Genomic DNA, 26510 nt, shown 5'->3' with positions numbered 1-26510 from the left:
TAGAGCCCATGAGCCACAACTACTTAGCCTGCGTGCCATAACTACTGAAGCCCACATGCCTACACAGCCCGTGCTCCGCAACAAGAGAAGCCACCGCAATGAGAAGCTTGCATACCGCAACAAAGAGTAGCCCCACTCGCCACAACTAGAGAAAGCCCACATGCAGCAACAAAGACCCAACGCAGCCAAAAATAAATAAATAAATAAAATATATTAAAATATATATTAAAATAAATAAGTAAATAAATGCTATTTTCTTTTGGAAACCTCTGAGCAACATAAAATCAGTGTAAATAACCTTATGCATCTTTAGTGGGAATGCACTTTCCTATTTCATATTTGAAGTTCTATATCACAATAAAAAACAGCTGAAAGTAACTATAACAGTAAGAATCCAAACAAAAGTTCTGACCTGGAACTTTTGAAAGTTTTCTTTAAAATAACAGTTCTTTCCTTCAGCACCTGACAAATGTTGTGCCACTTCCTTCTGGTCTCCATGTTTCTGATGAGAAGTCTGCTTTAATGCAATGCCCCCTGCCCCAATGTTATAGTAGTTCCTTTCTCATTGCCTTCAAGATTTTTACTTTGTCTTTTGTTTTCAGAACTGCTTTGGTTTATCCTGTTTGGAATATGCTAAACTTCTTGAATCTGTAGGTTTATATCTTTTGCCAAGTTTGAGTAAGTTTTTAGCCATCATTTATTACTTCTTTAAATACTTTTCCAGCCATGCCCTCTTTCTCTTCTTCTGGGACTCCAATGGCAAAAATGTTAGCTCTCTGGTATACTCCCACAGGCCCCTGAGGCTCTGTTCATTTTATTTTAGTCTATTTTCTCTCTGTTGCCCAGATTTGGTAATTTCTGTTGTTCTGTTTTTCAGTTCACCAATTCTTTCTTCCATCCCCTCCATTCTGCTGCTGAGTCTATCTGCTATTTATTTCGGTTACTGGATTTTTCAGTTCCAAAATTCCCATTTGGTTCCCCTTCATATCTTCTATTTCTTTGCAGACTTTTTTTGGCTGAGACTTTTTTTCATTTGTTTGAAGCATACTTGTAATTGGTTGTTGAAGCACTTCTGTGATAGCCACTCTATAATCTCTGTCAAATAATTTTAAGATTAATATCTCTGTAATCTTAACGCTGGTCCCTATTGTCTTTTTTTTTTTTTTTTGCAGTACGCGGGCCTCTCACTGTTGTGGCCTCTCCCGTTGCGGAGCACAGGATCTGGACGCGCAGGCTCAGCGGCCATGGCTCACGGGCCCAGCCGCTCGGCGGCATGTGGGATCCTCCCGGACCAGGGCACGAACCCATGTCCCCTGCATCGGCAGGCAGACTCTCAACCACTGCACCACCAGGGAAGCCCCCTATTGTCTTTTTCATTCAATTTGAGATGTTCCTTGGTACGACAACTGATTTTCAATTGAAATTGGAACACTCTGGGTATATTATGAGACTCTAGATTGTGCTTAAATCTTCTATGTTAGCTGACTATATTTGGCCCTGCTCTAGCAGAAAAGATGGGGAGATGCCATCTCATTATTACAAGGTAGGGGTAGAAGTTCAGGTTCCCCACTCAGCCACCATTGACACTAGCGATGGAACAGCTCCTTGTTACTTCTGACTCCTCACCAAGCCTTCACTGATACCTCCCTGGCTAAGGAGGCTATGGGTGCCTCACTACTACACCCTATGTGGCCTCCACTGACACCATAAGGGGAGAAAGAATTAGGCCTCTTTACTGATGGGTGGTGGTGAAAGTATTTACTCTCTACCAGGCCTCTTCTGACTCCACCCCAGTGGGGAGGAGTAGGAGCTCCTTTTTACTGCCAGGTGGGGGTGTAAGTCCAGGCTTCCCACGTGGTCTCCAGTGCCAGTTAGGGTAGGGCTAGTTAACTATCCGATGGGGATGAAAATCTCGGCAGGTTCTGTATCTGGCCTAATCTGACATCATGACAGTAGAGGTGCTAGGATACCTCATGATAGCCTGGTAATGTTGGAAGTCTATGCTCCCTACCTGGCCTTTGCTAGTGAGGGTATGGGTGGGACCATGGTTTTTTTCTGCAGTGTTTGGCTGGAGTAGTTTTTTTTTTAAGGTTTTAGGGTACCCCTCTCCTAGTATTTGGCTAAAGAGGTTAGGGTTTTGTTGGGGCTTTTTTGAGGGGGCAGTGTGGGGCCATTGGTGCTTCTGGGTTATCAGCTTCCTCAGTTCCAAGTGTGGTATATCTGAGGCAAAGAGAAAAGCCAGAAACTTACTCCTGTCATTCTTTGGATCCTGAGATCCGTAGCTGTTCTGTCTTCTCTCTATCTTTTTTTTTTTTTTTTTGGTCTTCTCTCTATCTTATAGAGTCTTTGTATATTTTATATATCATGTTCAGGGTTTTTAGTTGTATTCAGCAGGAGGAAAAACGGGAAAAACGTATCTATTCTATTTTCCAAGAAGCAGAAATTCTCATTTTTAATTGTCAGGAAATTATAATGTTTATAACATTACCAATTTTAACCTTTAAAAAAATTTCATTTTGTCAAAATCTCACAGGTAGAAGTATTATTTTTATACATAAACCCTGTTACTAGTCCAGTAACATGGACTAATGTACCTTGCCAAATACTGTGCTAAATTTCTGACATCGTGGTTTCACAATTATGCTACAGATACAATTAATTATGCCGATAGCAAAGACCAGGCTATTGTGTGTGAGAGAAATGAATCTATCTGTGAAAGTGGGCTCTATTTTCCAGTTATCTAGGCACCCAGATTGTCAAAACAAAACAAAACACAAAAACAAATTCAAAATGTGCAGAAGGATTTAAATTCCTCTCTTCTCTTTGTAAAACCACCTTTAAATACAGGAAATTCTGTAGCTTCTGTCTTCAGCATTTCTTATTTCTCTTAATTATTCCTCAGAGCAGTGACTATACTTCTTTGACCATGCACTAACTCCTGAAAATGCATATTTATTTATTAAAATCAATTACATGCACTACTGTCTTACTTTATTACTGTATCTCCCAATTCCCAGAGGCAAAAATCCTACTCATTGTGTAATAATTCTAAGATATACATTTTCCCCAAATTTTAATATTGCTGAAATCTTCTACAATCTATTGACCTTACAATCAATGATGTCTCAGCAATGGACAATGGCCACGACATGGTTGTCATCATCTGTCTTCATGTAACCCCAGTCACAGCTATTCATATTGTTTTCAACTTCAACTGATTTATGTGCATTCATACCTTTGATACCTTATTTACTGAGCTTAACTGTTACTTAAAATGTCTTCCTGGATGGTGTCTGAAACTTTTTGCTGATACCTTGTAGTAAGATCAAGAAAGCACCACCAACAACACTTGCAGAATGCTATCAGTGGCTTAGAAGAAAATCCCAAAGGCAACAATACAACATTCTTAAGCAATGCTGCATCCAAGACACTACAATTAGATAAAGAATGATACTGTGTGTGTGGGGAAAAAAAACCCCAAGGTGCTTAAAAACAAAAAAACACACACACTGTATTACAGGTTTTTGTTTTTAACCTTTTAAATTGGTACATAAAATAATGACAATGTGTTATGACGATGGCATCTTAGATTTGATGAAATTCAGTTTACGCATTATAAACATACCCAAAGAAGTCCTGGCTTCCTATTGCACCTTTTTAATTGGCATCTCAAACTAGGCTTATTTAAATTCACATTCCACTACACTCGAATTTCCTCTGCTTCCCTCAATCTTGCTCTTTAATTCTTTAATACTAAAGTTAAAGGGCATCATTTTCCCAATTACAAAGGCTAGAAAGGGAGGCAGAAAGGTGTAGTGTCTTAAAGTGCAGACTTGACAAGTTAGACTGTCTAGGTTCAAATCCTAGCTCTGCCAATTATCGTGTGATTTCTCTCTATGACTCAGTTTCCTCATCTATAAAATAAGAATTATAATACGGGCCAACCATCACTCATCCAAACCCAAATTTCAAAACTTTTCTTTTTTTAAAATAAATAAAGAAATAAGTAAATATTTATTTATTTATTTATTGCTGCATTGGGTCTTCGTTGCTGTGTGCGGGCTTTCTCTAGTTGCGGCGGGCGGGGGCTACTCTTCATTGCAGTGCATGGGCTTCTCACTGCAGTGGCTTCTCTTGTTGCGGAGCACAGGCTCTAGGCACGTTGGCTTCAGTAGTTGTGGCACACGGGCTCTAGAGCGCAGGCTCAGTAGTTGTGGCTCATGGGCTTAGTTGCTCCATGGCATGTGGGATCTTCCCAGACCAGGGCTCGAACCTGTGTCCCCTGCACCGGCAGGTGGATTACTAACCACTGCGCCTCTAGGGAAGCCCTCAAAACTTTTCATATTTTAGAAATATAATATTGTAGATTATGCAACACCCTTATTGAGTCTGAGGCAGTACTCCATAACCAAACATGTTAATATTTTTGCAAAAAATAAGTTAAGTGGGGGAGAAACAAAGACTATAAATAGCCTCGTATCAGTTCAAGTCATGGTGAGTTGCCAAATGAGCCTACACCAAACTTACAATTTATTTTGTCATTTTTCAGAATTTTGAGGGTTTGGAATTGTGCATCTGGGCCTGTGGGGTGGTGGCAGCAATATATTTTCATGTAATTGTTAGGATGACCAAAATTATGGACTTAGAGCAGTGTATATTAAAGGACTTAGAGCAGTGACTGGCACACAGTAAGCACTCAATAAATGCTAGCTATTATCAGCATTATAACTACCTTTGATTTTTCCTCCCACCTTACTATCTAGATCCAGTGAATCACACTAAGCCTTATTAATTTTATTTTCCAAATTTCTTTCAGATCTGCCCCACTTCCAAGCTCACTGCCACTGCCCTGTCTCTAACTCCCTAATCCCTAATCTGTTCAAACTCCCTAATCAGTCAAGAATTGTCTTCTTAAAATACAGAGAAGGATCATCATGTTCCTAAAAACGCATCACCACTAAAGGTCAGTTAGCAAGGCATACAAATTCCTCTGTGCTGTAGTCTCAGTTCCCTCTTCCTGTCTTATCAGTTACTCTCTCCATATACCACTAACACTCCTCTCCTCAAAAAACGACGACTCCAGGGGGCTTCCCTGGTGGCGCAGTGGTTGAGAGTCCGCCTGCCGATGCAGGGGACACGGGTTTGTGCCCCGGTCTGGGAAGATCCCACATGCCGCGGAGCGGCTGGGCCCATGAGCCATGGCCGCTGAGCCTGCGCGTCCTGATCCTGTGCTCCGCAACGGGAGAGGCCACAACAGTGAGAGGCCCACGTACTGCAAAAAAAAAAAAAAAAAAACCAAAACAAAAAAACCAAAATACATAGTCTGCTTTACACTAACTATGTATCATTCTTGACAAGAAATATGTAAATAACCGAAATGCATGGATTTGCCAACTCTTCTTGGTGCTCAAATACCCACATATCAAAGTAAATAGGACAAATGACTACTTCACTCTCTCCTGCTCCTCTCATCTAGCTAGGTCTGCTCTAAGACCAAATGATCAGATGATAGTTTTCTTTATTAAATAATCCAGGAGAACCAAGAGCTTAGCTATTTTTCACTAAAAGTAGTGACCAAAGATAGAATTATGAATAACAACAACTAATTCAGCTAACTTTACTGATAACTAAATATATGCCATAGATTGTGCCAAGTGTCTTATAAACACTATCTCATCTAATCTTCACAATAATCTTATAGAATAGGGATAAGCGTTAACATTCCTATTTTAAAGATGAGGAAACAGAGGTTCAGAGAAGCTGGTAATTTGTCTAAAGTTAATAGCAATTAATTAGCAGAGTTAAGATTAAAATAGAGTTGTCTCATTTCTGAGCTTGATATTAGGAATATTGTAACGTTTCTCATAGGCATGGTGGTGCAATTTATATAGTTCTTAAATTGGTAGGAATTTCTGATTCTTTTACCAAAAATAACAACATTATTGAATTCCAGGCAGAGGAATCAGCAGGTGCAGACTATGAAGCAAGATGCTTAGTTTGTTTAAAGGCTCAGCAAGGGGACCAGTTTGGCTAACAAAGACAGCCTGGAGAACGTGGAGAAAATGACATCAGAGAGGTAACAGAGGGTCAAACCACAGCCTGTAGGCCACCAAAACTCTGGTTTCTAAATGCATTATAAACCCACTGGAGGGTGAAGGGCTTTGAATTAAAATGTGATGTTATTCCACTTGCAATACTTTAAAAGGATCATTCTGGCTGCTGTGCAGAAAACAGATGGGGGGAAGAGGATGGTTATGGTTAGAATGATTCCAACTGCAATAATTTCAGTGAAGAACAGTGTCCAGGATCAGGGAGAAATGAAAGAGGTGACGAAACAGTTAGATACTGGATATATTCTAAAGGATAAGCCAAGAGAAATCTTGAGGATTCTGTTGTATGTTTATGAAATAAAGGTTATAGTGAAGAAGAAAAGCCATGCCATAAATAAGCCACCACAAATATTTTAAAAAATTATATCCTTAAATAGCTGATTCTTTAATGATCAAATAACAAAGCTAATGAAACTTTTTCCATGCTGTAAATAAGACCATGAAGATGTCACTGAATGTCACTACCAGTATATTATAATGATATGAAATCTTCAGCAATGTCTTCAGAACTACTCCAAACGTGAAGAAAAATATGTTAAATGTACTAATTAATCAACATTCCATTCTATATACTATAAAACTACATAATGCTAGCCTAACACAGGGCTAATTTTCTCTGCTATTGAAAGTTTAATACAAACACTAAAGCTACTCAAGATAAAAGCATTCCTTAAACATCTGTGGCAGAAGGCTAAAAAAGAAATGTAGTGACAAAATTAAAAAGAGACAAAAGAGATTATAACCACATCAATAACCAAAGTGTTAATAAAACAAATCATTTAAGTTTTATTATTCAAATACAAAATTTTTTTTATTCTTATAAGTCATAGGAATTTTTGTTTATGTGAAAAATAAAGACAATGCCAAGGCTAAAGTTACAGTCATTCAAATAAATAACATTCGCTGGTCCATCAAGAAGGACAAGCTGAATAAACTACAATGACACTGCACAACAGCGTACTAAATACTACACCTGAAGAGAACAATGAGAAATAGCTCTATAACCCACTATATAGTGGTCTCCAGGATAGACTGTTAAGTGAAAAAAGAAAACTGGAGAAATAGTGTATGATAGTCTTTCATTTATCTGCAAAGAGGGAATAATACTTATATTAAAACACAAACTGGGATAAAATATAAAATTTAAAAATGTTACCCATAGGAAATAGGGTGGTAGAGTAGGGACTGCCGTTAGAACCTGGTATTTTATGTAAATTATAAAACAAAATTAAACTAAACAAAAAACAAACTTAAACAGTGAACTTAATGGTATATCTAGTTAGTGGCATAACCAAACAGAAAAGAATTATTCCAAGTGACTTCAGCACACACAGTAATTTGATGGTATATTCCAAGTGGGATACCATAAGGACAAAAAGAAATGTCACCCCCCTCACCCCTGCCAAAAAAACGAAAACAAAATCCCAAACTTCAAACTGCTTTCAGTAATCATTATTATTGTGGTACTGTTATAAGCAATCTAATGTATATGTAATATATGATGAAGCAAATGAGTATTATGTGTTATTTTAATTCTACAGTTCTTGGCAACAAAGTAGGGGAGAAAGGAAATATTGATACAAGATTGAAGAGGTTAAAGAAAGACACCCTGATGCTGAATTTGAATTTGAAAGAATGATCAATGCAGCAGCAATGAGCACTTCTAGCACCCATTACAAGGAACAGGTTTCCTTAGAGAAATGGCAATTCCAGACCCAGGGCAGGAAATATAAAAGATGAGTCTGGAACATTTTTATACTACTAAAGAGCAAGGAAGCTTTTAAAGATCACTTTATTTGGTCATGTCCCAAGGTCTTAGAAGCCAACATGAAGAGACTCTTGTAGACCAAAGATGGTACAATTTGCTAATCAATAAGGGCAATAACTGCAATGGATTGAAATACATCAAGTACGTTTAAATGTATGTGCTCAAGTTATTTAGATCTCAAAAAAATCAATTAGTCCTTTTTGAGGGTAACTAGTAAACCAACTCATTATTTTAAAAATCAGTATATGCAGGGAAAGAATAAAGAATATATCCTGTTTTCCTATAAAACTTGTACAAGGGGTAACCAAATAGTAGATATGAGGCAGTTTCCTTTACAAAAATATTTCAGCTAATAAAAAAGAAAGACAAAGTTTAAATGCTCCATCGTAAAACTCCTATGTCTTCATCTAATTATTTCTTCATCTCATTATTCTTTTATCTATTATTTCTTTATTTTATTTGTTATTATTTCTTGGTTATTGAAAGCCAAGTCAGAGGACTTGGTTTTCAATGTTTTCCACATAATTTAAATATATAATTCAGTTATACTTAATGGCTAGAGTTATAATTAACCAATCGTTATAGACTGGAACAATAAATTGAATACATAATTTTTTGGGCTCCATAATCATTCTAGTATGTCCAGAAGTCATAGTTCTAGTATGTCCAATTTTACTTCTAGTCCATAGCCCAATGACATTCAACTACAACTTTTAGGGAAGAATACCTTGATGTGACAGTGAGAATTTTATACTGCCTGTATTAGTTTGCTAGTATTACCATAACAAAATACCATAGACAAAGTGGCTTAAACAATAGAAATTTATTTTCTCATAGTTCTAGAGGCTGGAAGACCAAGATCAGGGTGTTGGCAGGTTTGGTTTCTTCTGAGGCTTCTCTCCTTGGCTTACAGATGGCCACCTTCTAACAGTGTCCTTACATTGTCTTTTCTCTCTGTGTGAAAGACCCTGGTGCCACTTTTTGTGTCCAAATTTCCTCTTATAAAGATAGAGTAAGATTGGATTAGGGCCCACCCTAAGGGCCTCATTTTAATTTAATCATCTCCATCTATACAGTCACATTCCAAGGTTCTGGGGCTTAGGCCTTCAACATATGAATTTTGTGGGGACATGATTCAGAGCGTAACACTGTCAATTCAGCACCCCAAAGGAAGAGAATAATGTTAATGCGTACATTTCAATATCTGACCCATCAGTAAATAGTAAAACAATGCATATACTGACCATTAACACTATGCTCCCCAAACTCACTTCATTTATTCTTCCTCTAATCCACTCTGGTGAAGGGGCATTATTAAACAATCTCTATTTTTGGTTTTCCCTAAGACTTCTACCTTATTCATAGCAGGGAGATGTTGAAAGTAATTATTTTGGTGAAAATGTGAGAAAATTGAGCCAGAATATGAAGAGCTATCATTCATCTATTCACTTGGCTTTTGCTAGGCTAGAGACCAGATGTGAAATTGTTAATTGTCTAGAAACTAAACTGCAACCTCACATTCTTTGTTCTACTGTCTCCAATAGAGGTCAAAAATTTAGAACTCGCTGTATCCTACCTAATCATCCACAAATCCTCATAGTGAACTATCTGTGCTTCACTGTTTTGTTTTACCTCTCAGTTCAATAGGGTTGAATTAGTACTATTCTGTGCAAAATGTAGTTGGTAAAGAAGCATGTAAACAACTGATATGTTAGAGATGATGATGAATCAGCCAGGAACATTAGCAGGGTTTCTGGAAGAAGTGATTCTAACATAAACTGCTGAAGTCTGGTAGTAGCTGGTCAAGTAAAGAAATGAGGCAAATGAATCACTATGAGCAAAGACACAATGATATGAACCAGCAGGGAATGCTGGGGAACTGAAAGTAGTCTATATTGACAGAGTAAAAAATGTAGAAAGCAATATGAGAAACAAGAGCTAGGAAGAAGCCAGATCATTCCCATTTTATAAATAATATTAATCATAGAGGCTAAGTAGCTCAGCCAAGGGCACAAAGGTAGAGAATGGCAGAACCAGGATTTGCAAACAAATTTAACTCCAAATACATCACTTAGCAGAGTGACCCCATGGTTTATAACTGTTGTCTCTACGTCATTATTAATAGGGCCTTCCTTTACCCTATAAATGCTCTGATTTGGGAGGTATCTTTCACCCTACCTCTTAAGCCACCATGCTATATGTTTTCTAGACCCAAGAAAACTAGGATTTTGGATTTCATTAACTTCTCTCACTCATTAGTGAAATTAATTACTGAAAGAGATAATGCTGGTGAAAATAATCATGCATTTAGAAGGGTTTTAGGCAATCATCACCTAACAAATAGCCCAGTATATACGAGAGTTGAACGGTTTTTTATAAAAATATTATCCTTATTTAAAAAAAAGAATCTCAGAGGGCAGAAAGAGCAAAAAAGGAAAACTCATCATTAATTTTAATTTTGTTCAAAAAAACTATAAATTTAAATATAGTTGACCCTTGAGCAACATGAGGGTCAGGGGTGCTGACTTTCCCTGAAGTTAAAAATCTGTGAATAACTTATAGTTGGCCCTCCACATAAGCAGACCCCCTGTACCTGTGGTTCCTCAGTATTCCTGGTTCCACAACAGCGGATTCAACCAACTGCAGATCACGTAGTACTGAAGTATTTACTGTTCAAAAAAATCCATGTATAAGTGGAACCATGCAGTTCAAACCTGTGTTGTTCAAGGGTCAATTATACTTCAGTTATACCACAGCCATTAATGCCATAAATGCCTATATAAAGGTAGTTAGATCAGCAAAACTATAGTCAACCTTGGTCAAAATAGGTCATTTTTGTTTGTATAAGTCCTATGAAACACATATTCCATATCCCACCTTCCAAAAAGAAGAAAAGTTGTAGTTACTCTACTGAAACTATTAACACCTGCAGCAGACTGCCCAACCCTCCTCACACTTATTTTCTGGCATTAAAAAAACTGAATATGCCAGATACTTGCTTCTCCCAGCAAAGACATGGGCAAATTACCAAGCCCAGGCCAACATAAGTCCCTTAAGGGGAAATCTGCTATAGTCAGAGGGCTCTCTAGGGAAGGTTTCCCTCCTTGACAGTCACAGAATATGGAGAAGATACTTTCCACTCCCCAACCACTTTTTATTTTGCTCTTGGATGTGCATATGTAAAAACACAATTCAGGAGTTGTGGCAATCATCTTGTAACCAGGAGGGAACAAGGCTAAGAATAAAGTCTATATTTGGGAAAGGCAGAAGAAAACACCTGAAGACTCCAAGCCCTGATGACAGCGCTGAGCAGCTTAATAAACAAACCTGAATGCCCTTCCTCTAAACTATGTATTATCCTGTACAACAAGTACCCTTTCCCTTTACGTCAGTTTAAGTTTGATACTGTTTACGTGCATCTAAAATCATCCCAACTGACACAATGGGTTGTTAATCAAGTCTACAAGAGGAAATTATTCAGGACAATTATTACTGTCTTTTCAAACTCAGAAGCATGAATTAAAAAGGAAACACAGGATTACACATCTGAAGAAAGAAGCTGGGTTTTCATTTTCCCAAAAAGATAAAAAAGATAATGGTCAAAAGTTAATACATACTGAGTATTTCCTATGTGCCAGAAACTATACTTGGTGGGTTATCTCAGTTAACCCTCACAACAAACCTAGAAAATATTATTCCCATTCTACAGAGGAGAAAGCTGACAATTATAAAAGTTAAGCAACTTGCCCAAGGTCATACCCCTTGAGAGTGGTTGAGGAAGCCTTCATAATCCACATTAGTTGACTTAAGAACCTAAGTACCAAATATTTAAGGACAGCTGAAGATAAATGCACCTTAGCTATTTTTTTCTATGAAGATGAAATCCAAGCCCCTTGTTGAGCATGAAAAGAACAGAAAGGAATAAAGAGAACCACAATTAAAATTATGAATAACCACTGTTGATTTACAATGGCAAAAAGAATCCTTCATTTTACACATAAAGAAATCAAAGCCCAGAAAGAGGAAACAAATTATCAAAAGGTGTAGCGCAGTCAGTGTTAGAGTCAAATAGCTCAGATTTTCTGATTCCCAGAGCACTTTTCATTTCACCGAACACTGCCTCTCCTTTAAACTGGTATACTGTATCTCCAATACACATGGGGGCTGGAGGGGGGGGGGCGGGCAGTGTATGTGTGCATGAAATGTACAAAGAAATAAAACTATGAAGACTTACTAAGAGAGATTCACAGAGTAGGACTACCATATTTATTCAATATTTATTAGCTGATAAGCTTTGATGTGAGCAGATAGACAATAAAAATGTTTATGGTGCTGGATACACAGCAACAAGAAAAAATAATTTGATGAAAAAATTATTTTGTCAGGATATGTATACTTCCTTGTTAAATTTTTCAAGAATCAAACTTTCTCAGAAAGTACTCCCCTATTAAAGGCAGTTAAGAATACAATGACTATTTTTCACTAAATTTTCATGTTTTTAGAAAACAATCTTAATAAAAACTAAGCATAAATATACTGAATAATTGGAGAATTATGTATCATATTCTTTCTTTAGCAAAGTAACCTAATTCAGAATTGTTGTTAATTTCCCCTAACAATTCATGATTACATAGGGATATACTAGATTGCTAAATATTAACCTTGAATCATTTGACAATACATACACTCAAAAGAAAAGGAGATGGGGCTGGAGAATGTGTACAATTACTCATATCAATTCAAAGTACCAAAAGTCAAAGATGGTAGGGAGACAAGAAGATGATCTCACACCAAGAGACAATATTTGGATTCCCATGATCTACTTATTCTCTTTCCTGGGAAGAATAATTTTTATGAATTAAGGTAATATAAGAGTTCAATCATTTATCCATAACAACAATTTCTATAAAATCTCAAGTCTCTAAATAGTACTTGGATAAAAACAAACACAGAACTAGCTTACTCTGCAATATCAAGATATCCACAAGAAGCAGCTGCATGTAGTGGTATCCAGCCTTCATTATCAGGTTGATTAATATTTGCTCCATTTTCTACCAGAAACTTCACCATATCAACATTGTCATCAATGCAAGCCTAAAAACAAAACAGAAAGCAGGATTAGAAAAATTTTGAATCAATACTCCCAACAACACATCAATAGAATAAAATTCCTATTTTGAAGCTTTTATAACATATTTTCTATAAGGTAGTCTCTTGCCATCTTGATTGTACTGCTATGAAGTAGGCCAATGGTACTACCTAAATTTTAATAGTCCTTGCTTAGATACCCATATAACAATACTGTATGTGACTAGACATTTTATGCCAACCCCATGAGGAAAACAAGTACATGTCAACATGGAAACAATCAAAACATTATAATTAAGTACCAATAATATCCTCTATAGCAGTGGTTCCCAAACTGTGGTCTGTTCAGGGAGTGGGATCCCTTCAGGGAGGTGACAAGGTCAAAACTATTCTCAAAATAATACTAAGATGGTATTTCCCCTTTTCACTGTGTTGACATGTGCACTTGAGGATGCAAAAGCACTAGTGGTAAATATGTTTCTGCCTAAGAATAAATCAAGGCAGTGGCAAAAAAAAACAAAAAAAAACACCCCACAGCACTTTACTGTCCTTGTATTCACCACTCTGCACTCACAGGTTTTTTTTCTTTCCCAAGCTATTTTTACTTATGAATGTCCTTGACAATGCAGTAAAAACTATAAATTTTATTAAATTTTGACTCTTGAATATATATCTTTTAAATACTCTGTGGAATAAGACAGGAAGCATGCATAAAGCATTTCTTCCAAATATAATGACTGCCCTGAGGAAAAACACTTGTGCAATTAATTTGCAAGCCGATCTAGCCACTTTTTCCATGGAACATCATTTTAAAAAAATTTTTTACTGGGGTATAGTTGATTTACAATGCTGTGTTAGTTTCAGGTGTACAGCAAAGTGAATCTGTTATACATATACATATATCTACTCTTTTTTAAAAATTCTTTTCCCATATAGGCCATTATGGAATATATTTTTACTTAAATGGCAAACTATAGTTAGTCTAACTTGGATGTTGGCAGAAATTTTCTTGAAAATGAACAAAGTCTGTCAAAAAAAACTAACAGTATTTGTTGCCAATGATAAAATTCAAGCTTTCAGGAGTAAATGAATTAGTTATTTTAATTAAAAAATGCCATTTATATAACATGGGTAAAGTATTGCTTTAATTCATTTAAAAATGAATTAATGAATATATAGAGTCCTCTGTTTTATCCTCTAGTACTGTAAGTATTAATATATACAACCCACAGAAACAAAGCTCTTTGAAGTCCTTCATAATTTTTAAGAGTATAAAGGGGTCCTAAGATGAAAAATTTTGAGAACCGCAGCCTATAGTAAGTAAGAAGGGAAATTTTTTCAATGCTTACTTTGTGCCAAGTAGTATGATTGGTGCTTTATCTATTTTACTGATTTGTATATATTATCCTCACAAAATCCCTCATGAGAATGGGAATTTTGCTGTATCCCCAGCACCTTTTACCATTCTTTGCATGTGGTAGGGGCTCAATAAATGAATAAATGAACAAGAAAGCTAAGATTCAAAGAGATCAAGTAGCCTGAATAAGCCACAGAGATGGGAAATGATAGAGCTGAGATTCTATCACAGATGTTCAGATTCCAAAAAATAAGCTCCTTCCACACTTAACACCATATCCACAGATGTTCCTATTTCAGCAACTATTTCTCACCTATTTTGCAGTCTCTGAAACAGGATATCATACACTCTAGGCACTTAATAAGTGCTTGCTGTATAAATAAAACCAATTTTCCTTTATCTATCACAGAAGCAAAAGAAAACAGTTTTAGTAGCTTTTTCCTAGGGGGGAAAAATGACAAAGTTGGTGTCAAGAAAAGCACTAAGGACAACGTACTTTACACCTAAAGGGGAAAAACACTGACAAGTGTTTGGCTGTAGGCTCTAGTTCTGGCTCTGCCACAGATTTTATAGCTGTGAACAAGTAATTTAAACTTTTGGGGCTCTGTCTTTCAAGTGGAGGAGAGAAGCTGGTGGGTTACATATCTCTAAAATTCCCTACCATATTTAACATTCTTATATATCCATGATTCTTCCCTTTGGAACAAGTTACAGGCAATCTGAAGGCAAGATCCCAAAGTGCCCAAACAGTACTTTACACATAGCAAATGGTAAATGAGTATATATAAACAACATTCATATAAAGTTTAAGTATATACTGCTTGGGAAAAGAACTGTGTTTTTCAAGGAGCAGTGGTTAAAGGGTAGGAGAGATTTGAGAACCACAGCTATCTAATAACAAGAAACATCAAAATTCTACTGTATTATGAAGTAGTTTATAAAATGTTATTTGAGATAGCTAATGACTCACAGTGGCTTGAAATAATATTACATCTATTTATAAGTTTAAGCATTAATTTTCCTTGAGAAAAGATATTAAATTGTATTCTCCTCTCTCTCAACCTCTTTTAATTCCTACAGGCTCCAAAACAGTATTCTGATTTTATCATTGATATAAAAATATAAAACTCTACCTGATAAATGTTTTCTAATACAAATATGATTACTGTTTTTAAAAAATGGAGAAAAACATTAAAACAAGAAATTATAATATATATGGGAAATGCTCACAATATATTAAGTTTTTTAAAAAGGATACAAAACAGTTTGCCTAATATGATTCTAATTTTACTTTAAAATCTACACAAAAGACTAGAAGAATATGTAAGTTAATAGTCATTATCATTGGTTGTGTGACTATGAATAATTTTTATTCTTTAAATTTTTCTTTATTTTCAAAATGTGTACAATGAATAGGCAGTGTTTACATAAAAAGAAAATCTAAGCCTTGATTCTTAAATGAAAAATATTAAATCTACTGTATGGATATGGAGAAAAAACTAATTGCTGATAAGAGTGTAAAATTCATATAACCCCTTCAGAAAACCATTTGACAGTATCTACTGAAGTTATATAGAATTGATAAATAAATGGGGTGGGATGTATGTATATATGGGGAGAGTCTACTCATGTAATAGAATCCTATACATCAATGAAAAAAGAACAACAAACAAAAAGAACAAACTAATGCTACCTTCAACAACATGGATAATCCCTGCAGACATAATACATGAGCGAAAAAAAGTAGACACAAAGGATACAAACTGTAAATTTCCAGGCAAAACTAATCCCTGGTTATAAAGCTCAGAATCCTGGTAAATTTGTGGGGAAATAATAGGAGGGGCACGAGGGAGCTTTTTGGAAGACTGGAAATGTTCCCCACCTTTCTGATTTTTTACATAGGCGTACATATATGTAAAAATTCACTGAATTACATGCTGTGTACTTCATTGTATGCAAATTATACCTCATTTTAAAAAAAAGAAAAAGAAAAAAATAGGCTACCATGTATTAAAAGCCTACTGTATATTATCTCCAGTATAAAACACTTTATCTTTCTTTAAATTGCACATGCTAAAACATGTCTTCCTTTAATTTCTATCCCCTGCCTCCCGAGGCTCCATGTATCAAATGGAATCTCTCTTTTAACTGATAATCTTTAAATATTTTGAGTTCTCCCCACTGCCCAAATTCTCACATATTCTTTTATAGGCTAAGTATCCCTAATTTCTCTGGCTATTCCTCATATTATATATGCTAAAAATTATATATGCTAAGGCCCTAGAAATACAATGAAGGGAAAAGATCACATAGTATAGGAGGCTAGTCCATAAACAACAACGTAAGGGTATAAGAGCAGTGGGTAGAAAGTACTAAAATATCTTTGGGAACATAAAGAGATCTTGTGATTAAGACAGTCCATAAAGGAGAATACATTTGAGCAAGGTTTTGAAGATTACATAGTTGTTGTTCAATTCGCAATTCAACTAGAAGGAACTTCACTGAGCAGATGCACTATGACTTAAACAATGTATGGAATAAATGAACAGAAAGTCATCCAGTGGTAGATAGTATCTGCAAGTTATAAAACAGAATAAGGCTAGGTGGTAAGAGGTCTGAACGTACTGCAGGTAAAAAAATCTGAACATAACGCAAAGATGACAGGATTTGACATCAGAGGTGGTTTTCAACCTACTTTCTAATCCTACTCATCAAGAAAACCTGCTACACTCCCATCAGTAATAGTGGCTCAATTCAGCAGTAGGAGTAAGTAGGAGAAAACACTGTAGAATTTCAGGTAGATGATGTTTGAAAAACCTATTCAGAGTTTAAAAGCAGAGGGGTGACATGATCAGATCAGTATTTCAGAAAGATTACCGGAAGTGGTATGAAGACAGAAGAGCCTGAACTGAGCAACACCAGTTACTCAGAACGGATATTAAGAGAAATCTGGGAGAAAATGTACAAGGCTTAATTAAAGATTGGATATGAAGGGCGAGGGACAGGGAGAGGTCATTCATGAAAACAAATACCACACATTCGAAAAGCAGGTTGGAGGAAGAAAGATAACTTTAGTTTTGGATATGCTGAATTGATTATAGGTGTCTGTATACTTATCTAACGATGCATATCCAGTAGCCACCTGAATATGCAGATCTAGAGCTTAAAAATGAATGTGGGATAAAAATATCTATTTGGGAATTACCTGCATTAAGGTAATAATTAAAATAATGGGACCTAAAATCACTCAGGGAAAGAATGTAGAGAAGTGATTTCTATGAAAATAGTAAGAGAAAGGTTAAAATTAAATTATAATCAGTATATTCTACTTGGAGGACAAAGACATTTGTGGTATTTTATTCAGTCAGTTACAGAGAGTTCTCAAGAAGCTCATCATCTAGTATGGAAGACAAATACACAAGTAAATAAAAATATCAAAATGAATATGATAAATACAGTTATATGGCTGTACACTTCTTACCATGGAAGCCAAGAAGAGAAGAACTAAAGAAGAATGGTTGTAGTCAGGTAATACTTCCTGGAGGAGGCTCTACACCTGAACTTAACATATGAACAAGTAACAAACACTTCCTGGTATATGAAGATGCAAAATCACATATGGGGAGGATAAAGGTAGGGCAGGATCCAGAACAGAGTCTTATTTGCCATCTTATGAGTAATTCTTTGACAGTGAAGATAAAAGATCCTCAGAACAAATGGTTAATTTTTAAAGTTTCTCCATTTTAAGAAGGTGACTGCCCTGGCTCTTTGAAAAAATTAACATATAGGAATAGCTATTCCCCAGTAAATGAAATGTTGCTGATTTTGATTTTAAATGTTTGTTTTTAAGTCAGTATAACTTAAGAAACATCAAATACCTAAAAGCAGTTAATACCTAAAATACCTAAAGCAGTTAATGTTAAATGTGCTTGGGCCTTTATTTTGTTTAAATGTAATAAGTTTTTGAAATGTTTAAATACAAATTAAATGCCAAAAACATCATTGTAAAACATATATTATAAAGGAATCTCAAGTTTGTGTTGTAAATTGTTCAGTGTTCTCCTGAATATTTACAAAGCATACACAATAAACTGGCAGACATGCCCATGAAAATATTGTTGCTAAGAGAATCAAAAGCTAACACATGCAGCACATTAAGAGATACATGACTTGCTGACTTGAAATATCTGACTAAATATGGTCAGTCTATTAAGCCATATATGGAAAGAAACAGAGTGACTCAAATATACTTCTAAAATCTTATCTGACATGATTTATCTTAAGTTTTTCTTAAATACATATTCCGAGCCATTACCAATAACAGATGATTGTGTGAAGACACTTTTGTCATTTAATCCCAGGTACAGGCAGCTTTGTCAACTTGAACTATAAACTATCTCAATAAACTAGTTCAAGTACATAAAACATCTGTTTTTATTGAAAAGGGGGCCTAGTTATTTTTCTCAGCAAGTTAGCACAAGGACAACCTTTGTTCCCCACTCATGTTTAGGAAAAAGCTCAAAAGTCTAATAACAAAGAATTGAATTATAAAGGGGCTACACAAAGTTGGCTCTAAGAAGACAGAGTCCATGCCTTAAAGACAGATTCTGGGTGAGGCACGTGGAGTTGAAAAATCATTAAATTTCATTCCTAGAAGAGATAAAAACAAATGTGTTTAGCAACCATTCAATTCAATTGAGTAAAATCACAATTACAAAATAAACAGCATTTGAAATAAATTCTAACACTGTTATATTCCTTTTCATGAACAGACTCTAGAGCCAGATTGTCTGGGATTAATCCAGTTCTGCCAGTAGGCTGGTTGTTGTTGGGTCTATTATATAACATCCTGTGTGCCACAATTTCCTCTGGAAAATGAGGACAACAATAGTACCTACTTCAAAAGTTTACTATGAGAGGTATATGAATTAATATATAAATCACTTAGAGTAGTATCTGTTGAATAGTAGGTACTATTATGTTTATATCAATACATAATCCAAATGTTCAATCATCCCCATTAAAATCTTTTTCTTTTTCAATTCTCATCTAAAACTATTTCATCCCTTTAAAATTACAAAACAAAGTTAAATGGTGGAGACTTGTCAAATATTCTTTGTAGTACCACTTTTGGTAAAAGTCCTATCTACTAATGATTTCTAAGAGGATGATTAAATTTTAAAAGATGCATTAAGAAAATTTTAGGGATCAAACCTCCTTCCAACAAACTTTTACATATAGAAGTTTTAAATAAGCTCATTCATACAAATTACATACAACACAAGAGAGTAAAACAAAGGAAAAGATTTAGTTGTATAAATGTAATTATACCAACTTAGGTGAATATATAATTATAGTCAATTAGATGAAATGCTTACAATTTGCACCTAATCATTACTAACACAGTTAATTACTGAAAGGTAAAAGACAAATTAATCTGAATACAGAAGTTCTCTAAAACAATTTCTACTTCCTTGAAACAACTCTTTATGACTCTTAGCAAGGAAAACTCAGTTCTACTCAACTGATAGGAACAGAAATTTGTAGATATACCAGAAAATAGTCCATGCCCTAAGCATTCAGGGTGACACAGATGTCAGTGAGTATGTGTAAAGAGGAAGTAAACTGGAGATGTCCAAACAAGTTTTTGTTCTATTTTAAAGAAAACTTGGACATATCAAAGGAGGAATCACAGGTGTAGTTTACACAAGAAAAATAATGAAGAACTCCGAGCAGCATTCCCATACTAAACAATAAAAAATATCGATAAATACCTTGGTCTTGCATTGAGACTGGCAAATAAATGAGCATGTACAATCTTAGGAGATCATCTATTATATTTAATAATGAAAACAAGTAAGTTCAGCACTGCATTTTAGTTCAATGATTTTTTTTTTTTTTGCCTTTCTTATTTCTTATAAGCAGGTAGGATCTCTAGACATAAAAATAAAGACCTGGCCTTACAATAAATCATATGTTCACATGATAAAAATGATTGGAAGAATAAAATTCAAAACACAGATTATACACAATGGCTAAACCATGGGAATTCTCTATTGGGATTAAGAAAAATTCAGACTTACATAATATATATAGTATCCATAGGAGACACAATGCCTGACAAGGAGAAGATCCAATTTATCTTTGTGGATTGAATGAACTGGACAAGGCAAAAAGACTATAACAAAAATCTGAAAAAACTCTTTTGAGAAAAAATTTCGAGGGGAAAAGTCATTGGTATCTGTGGGAGACTGGTTCCAGTACTCCCTGCAGATACCAAAATTTGCGGATGCTCGAGTCCCTTATATAAAATGGGGTAGTATTTGATTATAACCTACGTACATCCTCCTGTATACTTTAAATCATCTCTAGATTACTGAAAATACCTAATACAATGTAAACGGTTGTAAATACAATGTAAATGTTATGTAAAGAGTTGAAAGCTTGCGGCAATTTCAACTTTTGCTTTTTGGAACTTTCTGGAATTTTTTTGTGGACTATTTTCAACTCTTGGTTAGTTGAATCCTTGGATATAGAGGACGGCCAACTATAATCGACACGTCGCGTAAACATTCATACTTTGTCTAACAAGTACTAAGTATTTGAATAAGAATGCCAAAAACTGGAAACCATAATTATTCCAAGATTAAAACACACCCTTTATCTACTCTTATTACACAGCTGTTATTTCCTTTATTGATAAAGATCTATAAAGTAGTAAGTCAAACCTAGATCTTTAGAGGCCAAAGACTTTTATTTGAGGACTCAGTAAGGGAAGAATATTACTTCTAGAGTTTAGAATCCTTATGGATATAAAAATGTTAAACTTCAGGATCATTCTTTGACAAATAACTTTTATGGACTGCCTACTATATATAAAGCAGTGAGCCAGCCACTTTGGTGGATACAAGGACCAGCAGTAGAGAGTATATTCTTTTTGTTTCCTTTATGCACGCTGCCTGTCATATAGCAAGTCCATAATAAATACATGTAAAATGAATCAAAATAAAATGCAAACCTCTCCTTAATGAGCAGGTGTTTATGACCTAGTGTATGTGTACATTAAACTCTACTAAGTACTGTATAAGACATGCTGCCTTTATTACTGTTTCATGTGTTCCAGTCTTTTCTCACTACTGGATTATAATCTCTTAAGAATAGAAATTGTCTTATATATCCCACAATACCTAACAGTGCTACTCAGCAAATTTTTCTTAATGGACTAAAACAATTGATCATGTAGTACTGTTCTCAGGATGCTTATCATCTACTTAGGAAAATAAGATAAGCAGATAAAGAAAAATACTAAGCAATTTAAAAGCAACATAGCATCAGTGCTGGGAAAACTGGACAGCGACATGTAAAAGAATGAAATTAGAACACTACTTAACACCATACACAAAAATAAACTCCAAATGGATTAAAGGCCTAAATGTAAGACCAGACACTATAAAACTCTTAGAGGAAAACACAGGAAAAACACTCTTTGACATAAATCATAGCAAGCTCTTTTTTGACCCACCTCCTATAGTGATGAAAATAAAAAAATAAATAAACAAATGGGACCTAATGAAACTTAAAAGCTTTTGCACAGCAAAGGAAACCATAAACAAGACAAAAAGACAACCCTCAGAATGGGAAAAAATATTTGCAAATGAAGCAAGGGACAAAGGATTAATCTCCAAAATATACAAACAGCTCATAGAGCTCAATATCAAAAAAGCAAACAACCCAATCCAAAAATGGGGAGAAGATCTAAATAGACATTTCACCAAAGAAGACATACACATGGCCAAGAGGCACACGAAAAGATGCTCAACATCACTGATTATTTTTTAAATTAATTAATTAATTGATTGATTTTTTTTGGTTGCGTTGGGTCTTTGTTGCTGTGCACAGGCTTTCTCTAGTTGCAGTGAGTGCGGTGTGCGGGCTTCTCATTGCAGTGGCTTCTCTTGTTGCAGAGCACGGGCTCCAGTAGTTGTGGCATGCGGGCTCAGTAGTTGTGGCTTGTGGGCTCTAGAGCACAGGCTCAGTAACTGTGGCGCACGGGCTTAGTTGCTCCACGGCATGCGGGATCTTCCTGGACCAGGGCTCGAACCCATGTCCCCTTTACTGGCAGGCGGATTCTTAACCACAGCACCACGAGGGAAGCCCCCAAATCACTAATTATTAGAGAAATGCAAATCAAAACTATGATGAGGTATCACCTCACGCCTGTCAGAATGGCCATCATCAAAAAATCCAGAAACAATAAATGCTGGAGAGGGTGTGGAGAAAAGGGAACCCTTTTGCACTGTTGGTGGGAATGTAAATTGATACAGCCACTACGGAGAACAGTATGGAGGTTCCTTAAAAAACTACAAATAGAACTACCATATCACCCAGCAATCCCACTACTGGGCATATACCCCAAGAAAACCGTAATTCAAAAGGACACATGTATCCCAATGTTCACTGCAGCACTATTTACAATAGCCAGGACATGGAAACAACCTAAATGCTCAACGACAGATGAATGGATAAAGAAGATGTGGTACATATACACAATGGAATATTATTCAGCCATAAAAATAAACAAAATTGGGTCATTTATAGAGATGTGATGGACCTAGAGACAGTCATACAGAGTGAAGTAAGCCAGAAAGAGAGAAACAAATACCATATATTAACGCATATATGTGGAATCTAGAAAAATGGTACAGATGAACCTATCTGTAGGGCAGGAATAGAGACGTAGACATAGAGAAAAGACATGTGGACACAGGGCGGGAAGGGGAGGGTGGGACGAATTGGGAGATTAGGTTTGACGTAAATACACTACCATGTGTAAAACAGACAGCACAGGGAGCTCAGCTCGTTGCTCTGCAACGACCTAGATGGGTGGGATTGGAGGTGGGGGAGGGAGGTCCAAGAGGGAGGGGATATAGGTTATACATATAGCTGATTCACTTCATTGTACAGCAGAAACTAACAAAACATTGTAAAGCAATTTTACTCCAATAAAAAAAAAATAGTTCCCCTCCTAAAAAATAAAAGCAAAATAGCATTAATAAAAGAAAAGTGGGTATGTGAGTAGAGATGAGTTAAAGAAATCTTTTTATACATAATAAATCCTTTGCCAGGTTTCATTACTGTCTGAGCTCTGGAGATAGAAAGCCAGCTACAGGTAGCTGTTTTCCTTGTTGAATTCCTTTATCAGACATGATCACACACTGACCTAGAGGTGTTTAATCAATGAATATATACCAATAAGAAAATAATTTAATTTCAGGGGAAGTAATAAAAGCTTTTACATACTGTTTTATGCAATTCAATTAAATACAACAACAACAGGTTACAAAGGAGTATGCATAATATGATTCAATTCTCTTCATTGATATTCCTTTTCAAGACTCTGGAAGAATACATGTATACCTCATTTTATTGTGCTTCACAGATACTGAATTTTCTTACATTGCAGATACTGCATTTTTTTTTTTTTTTTTTACAATCTGAAAGTCTGCGGCAACTCTAGGTCAAGCAAGTCTATCAGTGCAATTTTTACACAGCATTTCCTTACTCTGTGTCTCTGTGTCACATTTTGGTAGTTCTCCGAATATTCCAAACTTTTTAATTATTATTATATTTGTTATGATGGTCTGTGATCAGTTATCTTTGATGTTAATATTGCAAAAAGATTATGACTTGCTGAAGGCTCAGATGATTGCATTTTTAGCAATAACGTATTTTCAAATTAAGGTGTGTACACTCTTTTAAAGACATAATGCTATTTCACACTTAACAGACTACAATATAGTGTAAATATAACTATTATAGGTACTAGGAAACCCAAGAATTCATGTGACTTGCTGTATTTGGATATTCACTTTACTGCGGTGGCCTGGAACCGAACCTGCAATATCTCCGAGGTATGCCTCTATATGCCAAAATGTTAATTAACAGAAGTCAAAGTCATTGAGTTATTTTCCAAAAACCTTAAAGGACATAAAATTCTTATGGTTTTCCAAAACAAAAAAGAAAATCACATAGTTGTTAGCTATCTGTTTTTTGATGAATTTCTTCAGTGCTCAGCAAAATAAGTGGTCAATAAATAGCACAGACTCTTCACTAATTCAATAAATATTTATTAAGTGCCCACTACAGCAAGATACCATGCCAGCTGCTAGGAATACACTGGGGAACGATATAAACCAGATTTCTATACTCATAAAGCTTACACAGTCCAGCAAGCAAGAAAGATAACTAAACAAACAATAACAAGAGGCATGATAAATACTATGGACTTTACTAGAGAACTTAACCTAGATTTAGGAGAAAGAGAGGAGAAATCAGAATATCTGAGAATGGCGTTAAGGAATTTCCACTTTAAAAAGGCTCGCCATCTAAACCGTAAAAACACACTAGATTGAGAACCACTGATATCCCCAGTAACTGAAGCTAGAGAAATAAACAAGGCACAAACAGCATATGTAAAATATGATCAGAAAAGCCTATGTCAAACCTGGAGAGCTATGAGAATTTAATAAAGGGGAGACAAAATAAAGGGGAAGAAAAAATAAAATAAAAATTTAAAATATACATAGGTATGTAAGTAAGAGAAAAATTCAGGTAGAGAAAGCAGTGTGGAAGAAAATGCAACTTGACAAACTAAAGGAAATGCCCCATATTTTGGTGCTACTTAACAACACAAATGAAGAATACACGAGATCAAAAGGTAAGAAGATAAACCCTATTTAACAAAAAATTCAGCCAATTAAAATAAATTCAGAAATCAAGACACAGTGGTCAAAACTCATAACAAGTGAATCAAAAATAATGTAAATATTATAAATTCTAACAAGGTAGAAATATTAATACAGTTAACAAAACAAGATTAGGGGAGAGAAGAGCAAAAATGAATGAGTGCTGATTTCCTAATCTTTCCTAATGAGTAGTATGATCTTTCTAAAACTGGAACGTGGTTCATAAAAAATCCTATTGCAATGTATTGATATTATGCATAGCCTGTTTTCTTAATCTTAAAGGAATATTTAAGGAAATACTCTGTAGTTATAAAGAAAATTTATCTAAAATTTAACCATTACTTCAGTATTCAGGTTTTTTTCTTTTGGCAAATTAAAGCAAAACTCAATTTTACACATTTTAATTAAAATAGTATATGTAATATGTCCTTTTAAATGAAAGTATATCAAATAATTTGCACAGAGATTCTAAAATAATGTTTCCTAAATGAATAATGGTTAGTTATGGATAATCAACATCCACTGAGCAACTATTATTACTTTTTTTTTCAGCATATAGCACATTTCTTAAAGTTAAAAAAAGAACCAAACACTTCCTGCAATAAATTCAGTCTAATCAGAAATAAACATATATATAGATAAAATTACAAAACAATAAAACCTCTCTAAAATTCTCCTCATTCCAGTATACATGGATTATTTCAGTATACCTTTCCTAAAACCTCAAGAATTAAAACTATATGTTAAAAATTGAAATATATATTTTTCTATATATTAAAAATATTAAATTCAGGGGAAAGGGAGAGGTTTGGGAAGGGAAAGGCAAATTTTTTGATATACCATGACATGAATGGGTGGAAAAAATTAGGGAAAAGGCAATCTAAGCCTTGGAGTTATATTTCTACATCCTTTTCAGAAACGAAAGAGCAAAGATATGTCTAACAAACGTTGAGAACCTGGTAGCTGTTCTGCTATTTTCAGACATGCTTTGGCAAAAAATATCAAGGATGACGTTAAGAATATATGAGTCTCGGTCCTGACGGAAAAAATTGAAAAAAAAACTTATTTGGTTATTTTAACCAAATATTATTTTCCATTTTAGCCTACCAAGCTAGTCTGCATTTCTGGAACCATTAATGGAAGACTTAAGGGAGCAGGAGTTAATACTTCCAAGTCACAAAATAAGAGGAGCACCAAACATTCAAATGGAGAGAAGAGAGAAAAAAAAAAGGTGAAGCTATAAATGATTTTCAAGTACTCTGCTGAACAGTAAGAAAAGGAGAAATGTTCCTAGGGAGCAAGGCATAGTAAATAGGAACGAATGAATTAAGTATTTACTAATATAAGTTGAGGAATGTAAAATACCACAAAAATTATTTTAATTTGATGCTTGTGTAAGTAGCCTCTAAAATAGCAATGATTCCTGCCTCATCCTCATCAAG

At 35.2% G+C, this 26510-nt stretch overlaps 1 protein-coding gene across 6 annotated transcripts in view; it reads right to left on the bottom strand.

Moving 5' to 3' along the window:
- Positions 1–26510, bottom strand: part of PPP1R12A (protein phosphatase 1 regulatory subunit 12A) — a 149866-nt gene that overhangs the window by 78920 nt on the left and 44436 nt on the right. For all 6 annotated transcript variants that reach the window (XM_073788378.1, XM_019952649.3, XM_033866298.2 and 3 more), the window contains exon 2: positions 12842–12972. In XM_073788378.1, coding sequence (XP_073644479.1) covers positions 12842–12972 — 131 coding nt within the window. The remainder of the gene's footprint in view (positions 1–12841; positions 12973–26510) is intronic.

This window comes from Tursiops truncatus, chromosome 11, assembly GCF_011762595.2.
Source record: "Tursiops truncatus isolate mTurTru1 chromosome 11, mTurTru1.mat.Y, whole genome shotgun sequence".
NCBI classification, from domain to species: domain Eukaryota; kingdom Metazoa; phylum Chordata; class Mammalia; order Artiodactyla; family Delphinidae; genus Tursiops; species Tursiops truncatus.
The sequence above is the reverse complement of the archived record's forward strand: the minus strand, read 5'-3'. Positions and strand labels throughout refer to the sequence as shown.